This window comes from Vanessa atalanta, chromosome 27 (assembly GCF_905147765.1).
Source record: "Vanessa atalanta chromosome 27, ilVanAtal1.2, whole genome shotgun sequence".
Lineage (NCBI taxonomy): Eukaryota > Metazoa > Arthropoda > Insecta > Lepidoptera > Nymphalidae > Vanessa > Vanessa atalanta.
This window is the reverse complement of record NC_061897.1, coordinates 4,285,234-4,305,774: the sequence shown is the minus strand read 5'-3', so window position 1 is coordinate 4,305,774 and position 20,541 is coordinate 4,285,234. Positions and strand designations below refer to the sequence as shown.

General features: G+C 33.2%; 1 protein-coding gene across 1 annotated transcript in view; it reads right to left on the bottom strand.

The window, feature by feature from the left end:
• Window positions 1-80: 80 nt before the first annotated feature.
• LOC125074270 overlaps window positions 81-20,541 on the bottom strand; it is a 51,377-nt gene continuing 30,916 nt past the window's right edge. The window contains exons 3-7 of the mRNA XM_047685558.1: window positions 6,740-6,851; window positions 2,334-2,493; window positions 1,632-1,725; window positions 987-1,154; window positions 81-546 (exon numbers count right to left, since the gene is read on the bottom strand). Coding sequence (XP_047541514.1) covers window positions 314-546; window positions 987-1,154; window positions 1,632-1,725; window positions 2,334-2,493; window positions 6,740-6,851 — 767 coding nt within the window. The 3' untranslated portion in view covers window positions 81-313. The remainder of the gene's footprint in view (window positions 547-986; window positions 1,155-1,631; window positions 1,726-2,333; window positions 2,494-6,739; window positions 6,852-20,541) is intronic.

Genomic DNA, 20,541 nt, shown 5'->3' with positions numbered 1-20,541 from the left:
TTGCTGTTTATTATATATTTTTTTCCGTAAATCTTTACTATCACATATTTACGTTGATACCGACAGAAACATTCTCTAAGTATTTCTTTGACATGATCAATAATTTAAATTTCAAGGGTAACACATTTGATTTGAAACATCGTAAAGTTGCCATTTAAAAAAATCCTACCATTGATTCAATATACCTTTATAAAAGGAATACAAAAATTGCCAATGTCACAATAAATAATTCCAATGTAACAGTCAATTCGATGTTGTAACCAATTGCCACGGTAGAAACGATAAATTCCTACTATTTTTTTTAAATCTTTCGCTACGCGAGCGTGGTAGCGTGTGATATCCAGTCGACTGTGTGGGCTACTCTGTGGTAGATGCCGGGCTGGCCTCGACTAGCACAAGAGTACCCAGCGGATACAACGCCGATGAGGTACCACCTACCAGCGCGCTCCAACATGAGCGGGCCGCCGCTGTCACCTTGACAGCTGTCCTTACCCCCGCCACGGTACCCTGCGCAGAGCATCTCCGGGTATATAACTACATTTATACCTGAAATAAAGAGAAAACACACATGAATCTATGAATTTAGCTTCTACGAAAAATTGTGTATGCCGTTGATGTAATGTATGTGCCAGTGCCAGGCCATTCAAATCAAATCAAATGTATTCAAGGAAATTTTGCAGTAAAGTAATTTAGAAGTCGAAAAACTGTAGCAAGAAAAAACGGCAAGAAACTCGCATAGTTGGTTTGGTTTTTCAAACAGAATTACAAAGCTGTTATTTACAATTATCGTTCAATAGTTCCTATGATGGAACGCGAGCAAAGGTTCTCGAGGAAAAGGTTTCGAGGTTAGCATCAAGGTGCTCCGAAAATGTCCATATGCAGATGTCTTCACGATGTTTTTTTTCACTGCCGAACACGAGAGAATGGTGAAAACTTACTTAGGATTTTCGTGTTACATGTAGATAGGTAATTAAAGAGACCCCTACCATTTGCTCGATGCCACCTTTCACACACTCTATTATCTAGCACGGGCACGTCCACGGCCTGTAAGGTGCGGGGGCGCAGCCTCGAGCCGGGGCTGAGGGCACCCCACCCAGCCGCCCAGCCATACTGTCCTAGGAAGTCTGACCCACGCTCTGGGAGGCAAATTGGAGCTGAAACAATTATGGTTGTAATATTATTAAAAAATTTAGTATTCGTCTTCGAAATTTAAAATTAGATTCATGATGATTTGATTGGCTTTTATTAATTTCTAGGCAAAGGTAATGATATGTTCTTCCACAAGTGCTAGTAGAATCTTAAATACAAAATTGGTTTTAATTAAATTATAGCCATTGAAATGCTTTGATTGTTATATGTCAATTACGTATATTACGAATGTTTTTTTAGCTACTATGTAAATCTATTGTGTTTTTTTTTTGTTTTGGTATATGCTGCCTATTTTGTATCCAATTATCTATATATCCAACGATCTATCAGCCCTGTTCAGCTGACAACTAGAACTGATACTGAGATCCCTACTACAGCCTAAATATAATATATAATAGATACAAATCCAGATTTAGGCATAGACAATGTAACTTTTTTTTTTACAAATTATTTTATGCCCAAGAATCAATGAGTTTACTTACCAATATGAGGCATGTAATGAACGTTTCTGTCAAGAGTGAGTACGGCTACATCGAATCTGTCCGCTTGTGGTGTAAATTTAAACAGCGGGTGGACCTGGAACAGATAGCATTGATTGTTTTATATTTACGTTCGAGTTACGACTAGTATTGCCAGACGGGGGCGGCGAAAAAATGTTAAGTGTTCCCCACCACCTATGGACAATATGGCGCCAACGCGCCACCAACCTTGGAAGCTGAGATATTATGTCCCTTGTGCCTGTAGTTACACTGGCTCAATCACACTTCAAGTCGAAACACAACAATGATAAATATTGCTGTTTGGTGGCAGAATACCTGTGGTGGTACAGACTCAGACGAGCTTGAACAAAGCTCTACCACCAAGTATGAAAATTTTAACAAATAATAAGATCCAGGAAGGTTGGTGGATACACCAAGCAGATTCTCATCCATCATGTCTAGGTTTCCTGGTTGTTTTCCTTCACCGTTGAGAACGAAATGAATTATAAATACAAATTTAGCACTTGAATTCAATGGTGCTTGCCACGGGTTGTAACTAAGAATCACCGGTAAAGATTCTCGTCTTGTAACCACTGTGCCATCACGGTTCTCTATTGTTAGTAACATTAAATGGATTATCTTGTTTGATTGAATTTCAAATGTAGGAGACGAAGCTTACTTAAATTTCCGAAAGCGAAATTGTACCTTAATAGATCGCACTCCGAATGTGTAAGCTGGAAGAGGCTCAGCGGCTGAATTGATAACGTAGTCGCCGAGTGTCACGCGCACGTGACGAGGCTGCGCGCGCGCAACGCAATGACCCGCCGTGACCACGTGCCGCCTTGATATTAGGGATCCACCGCATCTGTAAGATAGACAAGAGATTTCTGTTTTAATAATGTTGATAAAATATATCTTTCTAAATGAAGAAATAGGTAAAATCTAAATACATAAACATAATAAGAATGAAAGGTAAATTATGTGTGTGTGCGTTTTTTACATTTTAAATATATAACATATCTACGCGTACAAAAGAAATTCATACAATAATTCTAAACAGACAATTGTTCCCAACATGCGTGTTACAATTACATAGTTTTGCTATAACAAGTGATTTTGCAAACGCACGAATAGTGTAATTACAAAATAGACAGCGGCAACGGTTTAAATACGTAATTATTTTTTAAATCACTGGGTATTTCTCTGACGTCACAATACTCTGTACATTTACGATTGTCAGAGAATGCGATGTTAATACATTTTTTTTTAATTTTAGAACATTCATGTGTGTAAGTGTATTAAAGTTGTCATAAAAAACATATAATGTCTTTGTTTTTAGACGAACGGCTGTTATATAGATATTTAACATAGTATGTTTGTTTAATTTATGTCATATTCAATTAATATGGGTCATATCTTCTAGTATTACGCTAAACGTTGCTCGTAAGTCTAGCATACTTACTTAATTTAGTGTTATAAAATGACAATGTCGAATTATATTAAATTACCGAAAATACTTGGTGGTAGGGCTATGTGCAAGCTCGTCTGGGTGGGTACCACCCACTCATCAGATATTCTACCGCCAAATAACAGTACTCTGTATTGTTGTGTTCCGGTTAGAAGGGTGAGTGAGCCAGTGTAATCATAGGCACAAGGGACATAACATCTTAGTTCAAAAGGTTTGTGGCGCAATGGTGATGTAAGGAATGGCTAATATTTCTTACAGCACCTTTGTCTATGGGCGGTGATGACCACTTACCATCAGGTGGCCCATATGCTCGTCCGCCAACAAATGCCATAAAAAAAAAGTAACAAAACAAATATATTCTATAGGAAGAATCCATTAGACACTCATTACTTGTTTTTTTTTTATAAAATTAATTTACATACATGAATTACATAATACATCAAAATAATTCTCGACCAGCTACATTTATAACCAGATAAAATTACTTATTAAATAATAATTAATAATTCTGTAAATTGTTGGCACGATTCGTCGACATCCGTTAAAATATCAGTGGGTCATTGCAATGACTTCCGTCACGTTCGTTCAACTACGACGATCGCTGTTAGCGAATTATGAAGCGATTTTCGCAATCAAAACTGAATGGACATTGTTCCTGTAATATTCAAGATATTACGCTTGTATAACTACGTTCAAATCGAAATAAAACTAGTTTTTAACGGATTTAATCGCGTATATTAATTATTTTAAGATCCACAACAACATTAACAAGGATGTTAAAATAATTAATATACGCGATTAAATCCGTTAAAAACTAGTTTTATTTCAATGTGTAATAATCGCGAAAATCTAAGACAACATTACGTTCAAATCAACGATCAATTAATGTTATTAGGAATTCATGTAAACTATTTACGTCTCAATCATCATGTTTAAGTTTATTTCATCATTTTCTAACAGTGCATGAGTTTGTTTACAGAGTTTTTTTATAGATAGAAATATAACAATTTAATAAATTATCACGATTAGAAAGAATATATAAGATTTTAAATTAACATGGTTATTTTCATTATTATCAGTATTTAAAAAGGGATATTTACCGTGTTTATTATTTTTATTTGGTGGAGGTCGATATTTCGACATTATCTACGAATGTCTTGTCTAATTCGTAGATAATTTTTAAATACTGATAGTGATAGAAAGAATATTTAATTATATAATTTAATTATAGATATTTTTTACCCGTTACCTTAAACTTACCTGTGTCGTTTTTATAGATTAAAATTACCTTCAAATGAAACTTACCTGTTTCTTTACAATTAACATGCAATTAAACATACATTTATATACAATTACAATAAGCATATGTTTTAGAAGAGGAATGTGCGAAAGTTTACTGTTTGAGCGAAGCCAGAGAAAAGTACGGATTGATGGAGTTAATACATCTCGTAATAATATATTAACCCTTTGTAATATTTGCTACGTCATTCCGAATATTCTAAAGGTATCAGTCACGGCTTACTTACCTGAGTGAAAGGTAGGATTATATTAAAAGTATACCATAAGCTAAATTGTATCATCGATTCAAAAGCGTTTTGACATGTGTTAAGCACTCTTGTATGTTGCATCCTTGTCGCACTTAAACAAAATACGTTACTAATCCTACTCTTACAGTGATATTACGATCTATTTGACATATTTCCGCGGCATTTGGCATTATTGCGCGGCGCGTGGTATTGTTGTGATCACAGACCAGACTTATCATTTCCGATACTTTGTTTCCCCAAATACGTGCGGCTGAATTCTCAGTCCATACTTAAACATATGTTCCAAACACAAGTATACTTCAAACATAGGCATTAAGAAATCTGACAAAATATTTAAAAAAAAAATTGCGTTTAAAATTCGAATAAAATAAATAACATTGTGACTGACACTTTAGAATAATCGTAAATTAAATTATTAATAAAGATTTTATAAGACAAATTTCTAAAAGGCTACATGCATAAGATTCTACACAATCTGTACACTACTAATATACAATATAAATTGTTGTTTAATTGATAATATATTTAAAAAAGTTTATGTATACAAGGCTTAAAAAAATAGTACCTTAGTCTTTATTTAAAAAAAAAATACTACAGATAGAGAGAGAAAAACTATATGATACAGATACAAAAGCCACAAGAAAGAATATATTTTCTACCTACATTTCATACAGTTAAACCAAGTTCTTTCTAATAAGAGACCTATACTATCTACTTCGTGCCGTCTCTTTCGCACATTTACCTCTCTATCCAACACTGCTTCCAACCGATAAGCTCGAATATTGACATAAGCATGTTGCATCTGTAATATTAGAATTAGTTTATTAACACTATGTTAATATAAAAATTTCTACCAAAATCTTAACCAATGTAATCGGTAAAACTACAATTTTGGTAGAAAATAAAATTGACACTTACATTCTGTATTCGTATATTCATTGCCACTAATAAAAAATATAAATTGATGTCTTAATTTTAAAAATGGAATATATCTTTTTTTAATACAGAACGCAAGGAATAAATTACAATGATTAGCTGAGTTAAAATAGCAATATTATTATTAATAATTAAATTGAATTAAAATCTCTGTTCTATTAATAAAAAAATATATATATGTAAAATAAAGTAAAAGTATGTTACTATTTAATGATAAGTTAGTGTTAATTTTAGTAATATTTAGTTTTATTTTACAATAATTTACAATGTATAATATATTATTTTTTTACAATCGTTGGTTACCAACGTAACGAGGAATTCCTCTTTATCTAAATGACAAAACCATAGTAATAGTTGTATTTTTAAATTATAGTTAATTATAAGTGTAAGATATAGATAAATTTACTATCTATTATAGATTTAAGGCTTAGCCATATACACTAACTATAATCGTAAACGCTTTAAAAAACTTGGAAAATGTTTGGGAAATACAGATCACGTGGTAAATACGAAATGACCAAAAAATTTATAATCATTCTACAAGCTAACAGTTCCAAAGAATGGAATAGAACTTGTCGATTCTTAATAAAAAAAACATTATTTATTATCTATATTTGTCGATACATTTCGATCGGGTCTATCGTAGACCTGCACGAAATTATTAATACAAATCGGAAAAACTATTCTATAACAAACTCGACACTCATCGACACAAACTATAACAATGAGATTAGCTTTTCTATAGGAGTTATATTCTGTGAAAACGAATTTCGTATCTCACTTGTGAATTGAAAACCGAATCAGAATAGCGTATCCGATGTATCTGATGTTATTATTATCATAGTTAATGTCGCTTGTCACTTTTTGACATTTCACGATTGTGAACTGCGATGAGATTCGCGTTCGTAGTTACAGAACAGCTCAACACTTATCTATTTTGCTATGAATTTTGTCAAAAAGATTTCTAAGCAGTACATTGTAACTAGCATAATTCTTTTTAACAAAAGACACAAAAGATTATTATAAAGCGGATCTTTATATTTTTCTAGGGCAAAGTTAGTCTCTTGTGAAATTCCACAATAATAAAGTAGTTACGTATTATTTAATTATATGTATAACAGTTGAATGTAAAAAGGGTTTATATAACAAAGTTCATTAACCTTGATGATCCGATGCGGATGTAGGCTTGCCAGGGGAATGTTCCGAATCCTGCGTCATCACCGCCGACAATTCTCCTTTGAGCTGTTTGCTTACCGACAGCTACACCGCAACCTGAAACCAATAAAAAAGACGTTGGAATTCCTTTTTTGAATTATGAAATTCGAACCGCTTTGGGTGCGAATGAATTGTTTTTTTTTTAATTCGAACCTTATTCGAACTTGGCAAAGATACAATGTTGTTTAACATTAGATAATTATGCACATTTGCTATACGATGCACCAGCACAGCATCCACAAATGGGATAATTAGATTGATAATGAGCGAAGAACTTAAATAAGGCATAGGATAGTGCGCAATGTTAAAAACAATTGCTGCCGTTAAGTTGATTAGTTCTAAGTGAACAAATTAATTCTTGGGACGTGGAATGAAATAATAATAAAACAATATAATATAATGACAAAAAATGCTATTTTGTTTGACAGCTGTTGCTGACGCTTATTAAAAAAAAATATTTTTTGTATAAATTGTATCTCGCACGTGACATTGGCGAAATAGTCTGTGCCCTCTTGGCACAAATAAAAGCCAGAATAAAAAAAAAAATGTATCAATAATTAATACGCCCATAGCGGTGACCGTAACAAACCCACAAAAATAAGCATTCCTAAGAAAGCGTTAGTAAGCTAAATCCTGCTTATAAAGCTTAATGCGGACCCAAAGGGATAGATGATTAAATTAACGAAGGATGATGATTATCATATCGAATGCATCATTTGTTGAGAAACGTATTAGCGAAACAATTCTGACGCGAAAAAAAAACTTAACTCCCTGACAAACAAGATATGTCTGTAAACGTCACAGAGTTCAGTATGAATTATATTTCATACTCTTCTCCATCCTACGTGACCATTAAACTAAGAATTGAGTTGAATAATTCATATAGATATATTCTATACCCACCAGAAAAAAAAGTCTTGTCATGGGAATCTCAATGGGAAAAAGGATTTAGTTTTGTATGAAATTACCTTGATCGGAAGACGGTTTTTTCTCTTCTATTTTCTTAAGCAATTTGGGAAATCGTATATTAAACAGCTTTATAGGAACACTCGTGTTTAAAAATAATAACAAAAACAAAACATTTTGCAAGTTCATGATTATTACTTACACTTTTCACATAATAATATAAAAATAAGTGAATATATTTAAGTTGAAATGACTTTAGAAAACAAATTAAATCCTCTTTATTAAAAACCTTTTTGTAAGAACCAATACATTAAAAACGAAACGAAACTTTAAAATTCGAACGGTTATTTAAAAATGTATACCGTAACAAACGCGTCTTGAGCTTTGCAATTATTGAACTCAACTGAAAACATGACACCAAAAAAAAATTACATAAGTAACTCGTTCGATGCATAACGCCTAAAAGGAAATCAGTTATATTATTCTGGTTATTACTTAATACCGTATTACTTTACGGAAACCTTTAGGTCATGGACTATTTATTATACATATACTAGCAACCCCTGCTTCGCACGGGTGCAATGCTGATACTAAATATACTACAGAAGGTCTTATAATGCTCACAGTTTTTCAGTCATGAGACAATACAAACCGCAACAAATTTGTCATTATTACTCGTAAAAAGTAGAGATTAAAAAATTGTTATTGTGTGTTATCCCTAAGAGATAGACATATACCATCGCGGTTTTTTTGAAGACCTTTTTAAGGTGTACAATACAGTACTACATTACTTTGATTTATTTCGTAGGGTTCAGCCAGCGTTTGCAATGCAAGCGTAAAAATATATTTATTTACGACTTCCGGTGCAATTAATTTTGAAAACCGATTAGCTTACATTTTTCTTCTATTGTGGGCCCAGGATCAGATGCTCTGGTTAACCCCCCCCCTTAATTCCAGTCCTAGATTCACGTGCTCTACTCTATCATCTTTAGCTTTACATAGTAAGCGACCTAAATTTGAACTACCTTTAATATTTTACAGAAAAAAATATAAAGAAAGTCAATTAATTTTACACGTTTGAGGTCAAAAATTCGCGTGTATTGTGTAATTATCGCAAACATGTACGCAAGTTGTGAATAATATTACAAAATACATTCTATCTGGTCAATATATTCAATTTGCTTCGGTATTTATATCGAAATATTACAATGGACGTATCGTTGTATACAAAAAGGTGTAGGTTTCTGGGCTGTGTTAATAGTTGGGCGGGACTTGAAGAGGTCAAAGATCCTGAATTAGGTCAACCAAAAATAATAAATTATTGTGTTTTTTTGTTGAAAAAATTAAAAAGCTAACCTCATTCTGAATTTTAACAGTGTACTATCCTGTGTCTCGAGAAAGACATTGAAGAAACTTGAAACATAGCTGAACCCGAACGTGACCTGTCAGAATGTCATATGCGACATTGACTAAAACAATTACCAAATGTATATGATATACTCCTACGTATCAAAATGGCGTATCACTGGAAGTCAGTTGTCACAATTCCACAAAGTGATTTGCTACGGAATCGCACTGCTGAACTCTTTTCGAGTGGGTCAGATTCATCGTCCAATTAGATCATGAGAGTGAGGGAAGGCAATGTACTTGTTTAATTGAGTATATACACACTTATGTACTATATATATGTCCTGAGTAATTGTCTAGATTCTCTTAAGAAATGTCTGTCGTGAAATTGGTTAGGAGGACGTCGTCATAAAAATAGTGGGGATTGAATAATTTGTTAATGCTATCGAAAAAATTTAAATCAAAATATATTTTATTCAAGTAGGCTTTTACAAGCACTTTTGAATCGTCATTTAACAGACTGTATTAAGTGAAGCTACCCCCGGTTCGGAATGAAGATTCTACCGAGAAGAACCGGCAAGAAATTCATCAGTTACTGTTTTTCAACATTTAAAAATACAAAGTCATGTTAGTTAAATACAATTACATATGTATATAATACATCCTGCCTGGAAGTCAACAAGTAGTAGCTCCACGCTTTTTTATCATCTATACAATCTTGTAATGAATGATATGCCTTCTTTACCAAAATTATATTTTACAAATGATTTGAATTTATCATTCATTTAAAAGATCATTTCTGCTCTTGTACGTTTTTTTTTTATGATATCGGTAGGCGGACGAGCAAATGGGTCACTTGATGGTAATTGGTCACCACCGCCCATAGACAATGGCGATGTAATAAATATTAACCATTCCTTACATCACCAATGCGCCACCAACCTTGGGAACCAAGATGTTCCGTCCCTTGTGCCTGTAGTTACACTGGCTCACTCACCTTTCAAACCGGAACACAACAATACTGAGTACTGCTGTTTGGCGGTAGAATATCTGATGAGTGGGTGATACCTATTCAGACGGGTTTGCACAAAGCCCTACCACCAAGTAATTTTGTAAATTGTATGTTCTCGTTCTGCTGATTTTGTCGCATGTATATTGTTCACGCAATAGTCATTAGTCATTCGTAGTTGCTAATGTGCTACTAACCTAATGAGTTTGTCCCTTGTGACTGAAATTACAATTAGTATGTAGTATTCACGACATTTTTTAATTATATATACAGATGGATGACTAAATGGGCCACCCGATGGTAAGTGGTCAGCACCGCCCTTAGAAACTGGCGCTTTATGAAATATTCATAATCCTCTCCTTACATCGCCATTGCGACACTAACCTTGTGATCTAAGACATTATATTCCTGGTGCCTGTTGCTACATTCGCTGGCTCATCCTTCAAACCAGAACACAACAATACTTAACATTGCTGTTTGGGGGTATAATTTCTGACGAGTGGATGTGTACCTAACCAGACGGGATTACATAGGACCTTTCACCAAGTAGTACTTACTTTAAAATACATATACATATATATACATTCGTCTAGAAGAACATTTAAAAAGTAGACTAAAGGAAGAAGCGTTGGAAATCACTTCGTCTGATTCGTCCAATACTTCGGACATCAACACAGGTTTCAATAAAACATTATTCGTATATGTTTTCATATACAAAGTAATATATACAAGGAAGGTGAAAGATTTCAACTTGAACTTTCACGATTTGCGGTCGCACTGTGGTTGTGACGATGACAAGGAAATGGCAGAAAGTGTATATACATAGAAATTGTTGTATACGTCTGTGTTTAACATAATTTTATTGTAAATAATTTATCTATGGTCTATTCCAATCGAAAAAGATAAACAAATCTTAAATTTATGTATTCCATATGATTTGCTAATAGTTCGGCTATATTGTGCACTACTAACAGTTCTTGATTAATATATCTTCGTTTATAATAAAACACAATTCCGATTCACTACTTATATCACCTTTAATTTTACTTCCATAGTTCCGGTAGCAGTTTCGCCCTCAGGCCCATGAAGGTGGGCCAACCGTCAGGGCGTCGCGTTAGCTTGCGCAATTGATCCCCGAGGCGATGGCCCTTAAGAAACGGAGTAGGTACCGCTGGTTTTTAGTGGGTATTCTCGTGTGACGGCGCACCAGGCAATCTATCTATCTATCTAGGTACCAGCGCGTTCCACATACTTACAGATACATACATATTTCAATTCAGCAGGAAAAAAGGCATGTCAATTGTTTTTGTCAAATGGGCCTGAAAATCTATTGATATGAAACCCCAAGTTTCATTTTCTGCTAAAATTGGTCACGTGATTTGGGCATCTTTCTGTTTCAAGTAGTGTTGTAATTTCATGAAAATGAAACAAAACGGCGAGGCGTGAAAGCAGGACAAACGCATCATTTCACAACTAACTTTCACATTTATGTTATTGGCAAGGATTCAATTAATTGTTGTATTTGTTGACTGGCAATGTTGAATAGTTGTATGTTTGTGTGTTTACATACGTATGTTAAATAAATTATTCTTATAATTCGTTCGGTATACACTCAAATACTATATAATCTTTGATATAATGTTAAACTTAACGAGATAAACTTAATATATTTGAATAGAGTATCCAAACTCTGCCTTTTGGAATAAATCTAAATTAAAAAAAAAAAAAAAACATCTGAATATGTATTCGTGAAAATATTCATGATTACATTACGTATACATAAGAGAAATAATACTGACTGACTCATCTCGAGATCTCCGAAACTTTAGGTCCGATTGTCTTGAAATTTAGATAGTAACTCCTTTTGCGACGTAGACGCTCCAAAGAAATTGTTTTGGTTATGTTTGTATTTGATTGAATCAAGAGAGGAGGGCGTGGGAGGTTTACAAACTGTTACGATTTTGTCATATCAGCTGACTCAATGCGACTTCGCAGACCGTATAATGTATGATAATTTATATTAATACGTCATGGTGTAGATTTATTGCAATTATTTACTTGGTGGTAGGGCTTTGTGCAAGTCCGTCTGGGTAGATACCACCCACTCATCTCTCATACTGGTGGTATGAGAGATGAGTGGGTGGTTACTCTCATATTCTATTGCCAAACAGCAAGCCAGTGTAACAAGCACAAGGGACATAATATCCAAGTACCCAAGATTGGTGGCGTATTTTATGGCGTCCGAAAATTGCTCTTTTTTATGTTAGAGGTGACAAACGAGCAGGAGGGTCAAACGATGGAAAGTGACTACCACCGCCCATGGACATCTGCAACACCGGGGGGCTTGCAGGAGCCTTTCACGAAGGAGTACTCTTTTCTTGAAGGTTCCAAAGTCGTATCAGTTCGGAAAAACCGCCGGCGAAAGCTGGTTACACTGAATGGTGGTGCGGGTGATCTTTTGAATTTTAAAAAATATTTTTTTTTTTCTTACAATACCAATGTCTATGGTCCGAGGTGACCTATATGACAAAATGGAAGACTTTGTAGATTTCAGGTAGTCATAATATAGATTGCAAAAATAACATTTCAAATATAATTTCATGGTTGTTAGTTATATGTTACAATGCTATGAGTCGTGTTGCGTGTGTACATGTTGAAATGATGCATTCAATGTGTTTGGGGTAAAGAGAACTATGCTGTCATGTTAATCTCGTGTCTTTTGGAGTATTGGTAGACTGTGTGATATAAAAAAAGATATTGATAACTCTATGGTGTTTTTTTTTGGTAAATGTTATGATCTCTAATAGATGAAGAGTTATAAAAGTATTTTGGAACAACTAACATAAAACCCTACTAAAAAGTTTTATCAAATCAAATCAAATCAAAAACTCTTTATTTGGACATAGACATTGTACAAATCATAAAATAAAATAAAAAATTTACAAAATGACAAAAAACAGGAAAGAATGTGATGCCCAAATTGGTAAACCACTCAGCTTGTGTTGAAACCATTGTTAAATGAGCTAACTTAAATTTTGGAAAAGACATAAGTCAAAAAAGTACACTGTCAATATACTCAAAACCTTCTCCCAAAGGGAGCCTTACTTAGCCCAGCAGTGAGATATTACAGACTGTTAAATCAAATCAAATCAAATCAAATCAAATTAATTTTTATGAATTAACTTGTTCCAGAACGTATCGTGTATATTATGATTGTATCTTTGCTTTACAATTTTACCGGATTAATTTAGGTTATTAACGTGACAAGTATGTCGTTCGGGTTTTCCAGGTGGGTTTGCGGTACCCACTCCCTTTTTTCAGGGGACCTTTTCGTCGATCACTTGCGCATGCTACCGAGATCGCAAAAATACCTTCGACTCAACCGCAAATGGATCGTTCAACGACTGACGAGTGGCAACGACTACGTTTCGTATCGATTGGGATAAAGTGACGATTTGTTAGTAGAAAGAGTTATTTTATTCTGATACGTATACTATATTCCGATCATAACCGGAAAAAAGCTAAATAAACAACATTTGATGGCGAATTTTAAAATTAAAGTGGAAATAAGAAGTCAAGTGCAATGGTGCTGTTATATAAATAAAAATCATATTAATCATAAACTCTCAGTAGTGCACAACCTATCTGAGTTATTAACAAATCGCATGAAATACGTAAATCTAAAGTTTGTTTACTTTTTTTCCTACTTCCATTGGAATACCTATTTACCTTTGAGGTACCTATAGGTTATATAAAATAATATGAATTTATTTTTACATGAAATAATTAGCTATTGGAATCCATAAGAAATTCCGAAGACATTGTTACCTTTGTGATGTAAAATCTTAACGATTATAATAAAAATCACAAGGAGTGTAAAAAGGTTTGTACACTTTAAAAAGAGTTTGCTAATTTGAATATAGAATTTTTTTTTTTATTCATGCGTCTTTCATGGGAAAACTATTGAGCGTGTCGATTTAAGTCTATGACGGAGGCTATATCTTTTAAAATACCTTTGATCTTTTCTTCTGTTCCTTATTTAATGAACAGTCAAGTGTTGGTACGCTATTTTGATGCATCTTTTAAATTTTATATTTTTTATTGTCACACATCTATCACTTCACTTTCTGGCATTTCACGGTCGTTTTCCGTGCCAAATTTCATCGAATACGCCGTTAAAGAGCAAAAAACAGACAGAAATGGTTATTGGCCACCTGATGGCATTTGATCACCAAAGTCAATAAACATTGGCGCCATAAAGAATATTAACTATTTCTGACATTGCCAATACGCCATCGACCTTGGGAGCTATGATGTATCGTACCTGTTGTAACACTGCTTTACTCACTCTAAAAACTTAATCTAAGGTTTGTTTACTGCTCCTCATGCCATTGAAATGGACAACAAATTGCTCAAATTTAAATAAAGAACATATGAACTAGTTTAAAAAAAATCAATGCGTGAATAAATGTTAGTGTACCAGTAACGGTTGGTGTGTGCACAATATGTTTAATTATCTCGACACGTTAAAGACGCCTCGGGGTGAAAGTTGCGGATCTTACGCAAGGCAAGATGAGCGTTTGTTATTTTATATTCAGTTTGAAAGGTAACAAGTTCGAAACTCTATACACTGAGTCTCGTCTGTCTCATTTTATGATGGTCTTTACAAGTCCAGACTTGTAAAGACCATCATAAAATGAGACAGACCCAGGATGATACCCAGGTATCATTCGTTTTTACTGCGTTCTCATAAGTTTATAGTTTTGTTAGTGTGTGTGTGTAAATCTTGTAACTGAATTTATGGAGGAGTCATGATGGGCCGTATCTATTCAACAAACTTTAGTTTGGCGTTTTTTTTTTTGCTTCGTTTTAGTACAAGGCCTGAATAAAAGGATTTTTTTATTTATTATTATTACATATAAACTGGTTTTACACAATTTTAAATATGGAATTTTGTACTTGATTTTTTAATGAACGTTCTGCTCAGTGTGTGTCTTGTAATTTAAAAAAAAAAGTATCAATAAACAGTAGTAATTTGTGTTGCTGAGTTCCGGTTTGAGTTGATGGTAAGCGAGTCAGTGTAATAAAGCATTTTAATTGCTATGGTGATCACTTACGATTACATATATGCCATTGCCATCTTTAAAAAAAAAACAAGTTTTATTTAAATTTACTAAACTTCAAAGTATGTTTGATTTTCGAACGACAATTTAAAAACAAAAGGCAATCATCCACATAATCACATTTTATACGCCGATTAAAAAATATTGACTAGTTTTTCCTTATATATTGAAATTATTATGAATATCGAAATTATATAAGGATGCCAATGGTATTCTTAAACAATTTGCCAATATCGGAACTTGGGTTTTATATAATCTCTGAGTCTCTGAGTCACGTGTTGCGAAACAAAGAATTCGATAGGATGTATGTCTCATTACCATACAGTGTATAACGAGCTTATGTACTTGTATCGTATGTACATTGGAAATGAGGATTTTTTCTATGCCATTTAATTTACAGGGATAAAATTTGAAATATTACAATGCTTTCATTTATTAGTGAAGTAAGTATTTTTGTTAAGATACTTAAAATAATATATTTAAATACATACATTACAACGATAGTACACAAGAAAATAATTAAATTCAAGAAAAACAATTAAATATCCATTAAAATATTTAACAATTCAATATAATAAAACAGTGTAGGTAGCAAGGAGTTCATCTCAGTATATGCTGTGCTAATGCACAACACTGATTTTCAGTTTCAGACTATTGAGTGAACATAAACAAATACACGCGCACACGAAAATTAAAATAAATGAATAAGAAAACAAAAACTAAACAACACTTTTCCTTAAGAAAAAAGAAAAAATAAAATAAAAATTGTGATTGTTTTTTTTTTTTATTTTATACACGGCTGCGTGCTGTGTTGTTATATTTTTTTCAGGTGACGATAATAGACGTGAGATTCTAGATACAGAAGCGTTTTAAACATATATAAATATATGTCTATTAAAAAATATATATCCGATGTTATAAAAACAAATAATACTTATATAATTATAAGTAAAATAAATTGTATAGCTTAGTCTTGGTCAATAATATTTGAAAAAACCTAACACCATATTTAACCTTTTTTTTTTTGGCTTCTATTTGTGTCAAATGGCGCAGATTATTCCGCCAATGTCACGTACGATGGAGAAGACACGATAGAGATTAATCGGTACGGTCGAGATTACAATATTTTTCTTTTTTTTTATTTTATATTCTGGCTTTTATTTGTGCCAAGAGGCCACAGATTATTTCGCCAATGTCGAGGAACATCAGCTGTCAATGTCAAAATTCAATTGACAACTATTCTTACTTATGGTTCATTATTAATAATCTGTATTTATGTAATAATGTAAAAATATTCTAATTTAGATCTGTAATTGTCACGTAGGTTAAAAAATTAGCCAACAATACCACCAGCAATTACGTACAAGACTATATTAGACTAGCTTCCCCCTTTGTGCTCCTTTTATTTTCTCTCTTTAAAGTCGAAATTATCAAAAATCCTTTCTTAGATTTCGTTATAAAACAAACCTATGTTTTAAATTCCAGCTTTCTAAGCCCAGTAGTTTTGACAGTGCGTTGATAGTCAGTCATACGTATCTTTGTCTTTACTAGTCGGTCTCTCGCGAAACTTTGCGTTTATTTAAAAGATTTTTTAGGAAGTTAACGAAACCTGTGACGATTTTAGTTATGATTTCATTCTAAATCGCAAGTCACTAATCTACATTTGGCGCCAAAATGATGAAACATCTTTTAAATGAAATTTTTAATATCAAATGTCTACAAAATTAGTTCAGTTAGAATGTTTACGTTTTCATTTTTTTTTCTTATAAAACTGCAGTACCGCTGTCTAACCGTCCAGTAACTTTTTTCTGCTTTCTAAAATTAATTATTTTTTTAAATAGTACCGTAATCAAGAATCCTCTTTAATTTTCTGCACATTTACGACTGGAGCTCTTCAAAATGAGACTATAACTTATATATGATGAGATTTTTTATATGCAGCCATCGTCTCATAATCACTGGGACAAAAATCGGCTTCCGCTATTAAGATGCTTGCGTAATATGGTTAAAATCTGGTTAAATAATAATATAATCGTTCAATAAAGTCTTTATTGTCCATTGTAGGGACGGGTTAGTAATATATAAACAATAGTTAGCACAATTACCGCTAGTATTATATAAGGTGTGCTTGTAAGGAAGTAGCTGACATATAGCATTTTAATGACAAAAAAGAGGTCGTTGTTAATATTCAAATATTCAAAGCGCTTAGTGTCCTTGGCGACTGTGACCTTGTGATTACTTTTTAGAAAAACTATTAGTATTTTAACATTGTCCTTGTAATTTATTTTTGTTTTAAGAACGCTTTTGAATGTTTTAGAACATGTTTTCTTTTTTTTTTTTTTACGTATCGTGCTGTTCTTGCAACGGTCGTAATGTAGTCGCACAAAGGTTAGTAAAATCTTTTTGTGCTGAATATATTAATTTCTCAACTAAAATCAATTGTGCTTTACGGAAGAAAATTTCTAAATTAAGTTAATAATATCAGTACCCACAGAGTTTTTACTTATTCTCGTAATTATAATTTTAATAAAAAAATACACGTTCATTTAATCTTCTAATCTTTACTTTCTAGAATAAATACCGAAATTAATACGAAAATAAATAAAATTAATATTAATATAAATATATAAAATGACATCCATAACACAAAGTAAGGAGCGTTCTTATTTTAAATCGATAATTGACATTAGACATAGGATCTGTTTTTTTAATTATTTTTAAAGGCGATGAATTCTTTCAATAGGCCTTCTGCGTAGAAAAATATTATAATTTACTTTGGGATAGTTCTCCTTGCAGACGTCTCTGGATGTGCACCATTCACTCATCGTACATTGTTCAGCCAAACAGCAATACTTAGTGCCGTGTTCCGGTTTGAGTGAGTCAGTGTAACTAGCACAAGTGATATAACATTCGAATTCACAAGATTGGTGGTGCATTGGTGATATGAGGAATGCTTAATATTTCGTGCAGTATCATAGACAATGGTCTATGGGCCTTTGCCCATTTGCCTAACTATATATTTAAAAAAAAAAGTTGATATTTAGTTCTTCGTTTATCCATGTTCTAGTGAAGTCTAGAGTCGATCGTAAGTCCTATTTTAAAAATAATTATTCGGCATATTTTTCTTAAAATATTTTGTTAAGGTTTTAAGAATGACCAACTATTCGTATCTGCCAGCTACAAATATAAAACCTTCATCGTTTAAATAGCCTGGTCATTAAAGCAATCAAATTAATTAAAATGGATTATCACGGTATAAACGATATTATTATTCAGTCCTCAAATGTTTTGACATACTTAACTATGTTTGTATACGTGTAATGTATACAAAATATGTTAAGTAACATGTATATTATGTCACTTAGAAAGTTGTAGCTTGTATGGCCGACTTATTGAGTTTGTAGGTAACGTTATGTCATGGTGGCATCGGATACGTTTTGTTGAGAGATTTTTTTCGGCAAGCATGTTTTTGTTTTTTTTTTATTGTAACTTTTGTGGTTTTTATTTAATCTGTTGTATGTGGTTTTATATAGTAACTGATTCGTTGGTCTAGTGAGTAGTTTGTTTAGATATATTTTTTGTTATTGTTTTAAATCTGTGTATTCTTATTTATATATGTATCTTGATAGAGCGTCATACTACAAAAAAACAGACGAACTAACTTTTTTATCGGTGTTTTATTGGTGTGCGTGACTTATGTGTTGGTCACTTTTTCGACGCGTTCACGGCTTTGTCGGTTTATCTAGACATGGTATAATGGTTCAACAAACCAGTTTACAAAGATCCCCAGTTTCGGTTAAGATGTTATCGTCAGTAGCTCGCTCAAAGTTAACATTATTAGGCTCCTACGTGTCAAGACACGTTTAACGTACTAGTCATGACTAGTACGTTAAACCGTCCATCCGAACTTTATCGTTATCGAATCGAGGCGTAATCGTAAAACATAAGTTAAAGATCTACTTAAATAAAGTATATATTATATGTTTATTTGATTTAATCAGGGGGACAATGCCCATAGACAATGGCGCTGTAAGAAATATTAACCATTCCTCACATCACCAACGCACCACCAACCTCGGGAACTAAGATGTTATGTCCCTTGTGGCTGTAGTTACACTGGATCATTCACCCAAACCGGAACACAACAATACTGAGTACTGTTGTATGACGGTAGAATATCTGATGAGTGGGTGGTACCAACCAAAACGGGCTTGCACAAAGCCCTACCACCAAGAAAGAAAATGTCTTATCTATACTAGTCTGTTACTCTTTCACGACCAAACCATAGAATCGTATTTGTTGAAGGTTGATTTTTATACCTAACGCCTGAGCTATATCTTAAACGAGGGGAAAGCCGCGGGCGACAACTAGTTATCAATATTTATAATTCTCTTCTACTTAAATAAAGAAGCAATTCTTGCAATATGTATAAATTTATTTCGTGTCTTTCAGATTTTTCGCTTTCACGATTGAGTCCAAATTTTGTATTTAAAATTTGTATTGCTTTTTGCGGGTTCAAACCCAGGAAAGCACCATTGAGTTTTCATGTGCTTATCATTTTTAATTCATCCCGTGCTCGGCGGTGAAGGAAAACATCGTGAGTAAATCTGCATGTGTCTACTTCAACGAAATTCTGCCACACGTGAATCCAGCAAGCCGCACTGGAGCAGCATGGTGGAATATGCTATAAAGGGAGCGCAGGCCTTAGCCCAGCAGAGGGAAATTTACACGCTGTACATGTTGTTATGTTGATTTGAAATCGGAATAATCGGTTAAGATTCACGTCTTCTAACTAATGAGTCATCACGGTTTAGCTACTATCAAGATGGTTGCGGTCAGACCATACAATATAATACGTAAAGGTATGGCGTCGGGTTCTAACAAAAAAGGACAAAGAAAGTTTTCTCCATACAGTTTTGGTATTCTAAAATAAATAAAAAATACCTTTTTCGTTCCATCCTCAAAAGGTTTTGTGACCACTGAATTTATTATTAAATAGCGCTATGCCTTGCTATAATATTTAAGTGAGACAAGATGAGCTTCAAAATTATATAAAGAGATTCAGATAAATTGACATAATACGAAACATGAAGAACACTTGCGAATAAGAAAAGATTCTTTAATGAACAAGATCTAACCCAATATGCTATGCAAATGACCTTGAGATCTGATTAATTCTAAATTTATGGTTACTTATGGGTTTTAACCAGAGAAGGTTCGCTATGTCACATTTAATTTGAACATTATACGAACTTACGAATCATTAAATTATATATAAATATGTAAAAATATAATAAGTCCTGCTATCACTAGCGGAGGCAACTTATATATTGTCGTCTATTTTACGAACTGCCAACAGTTG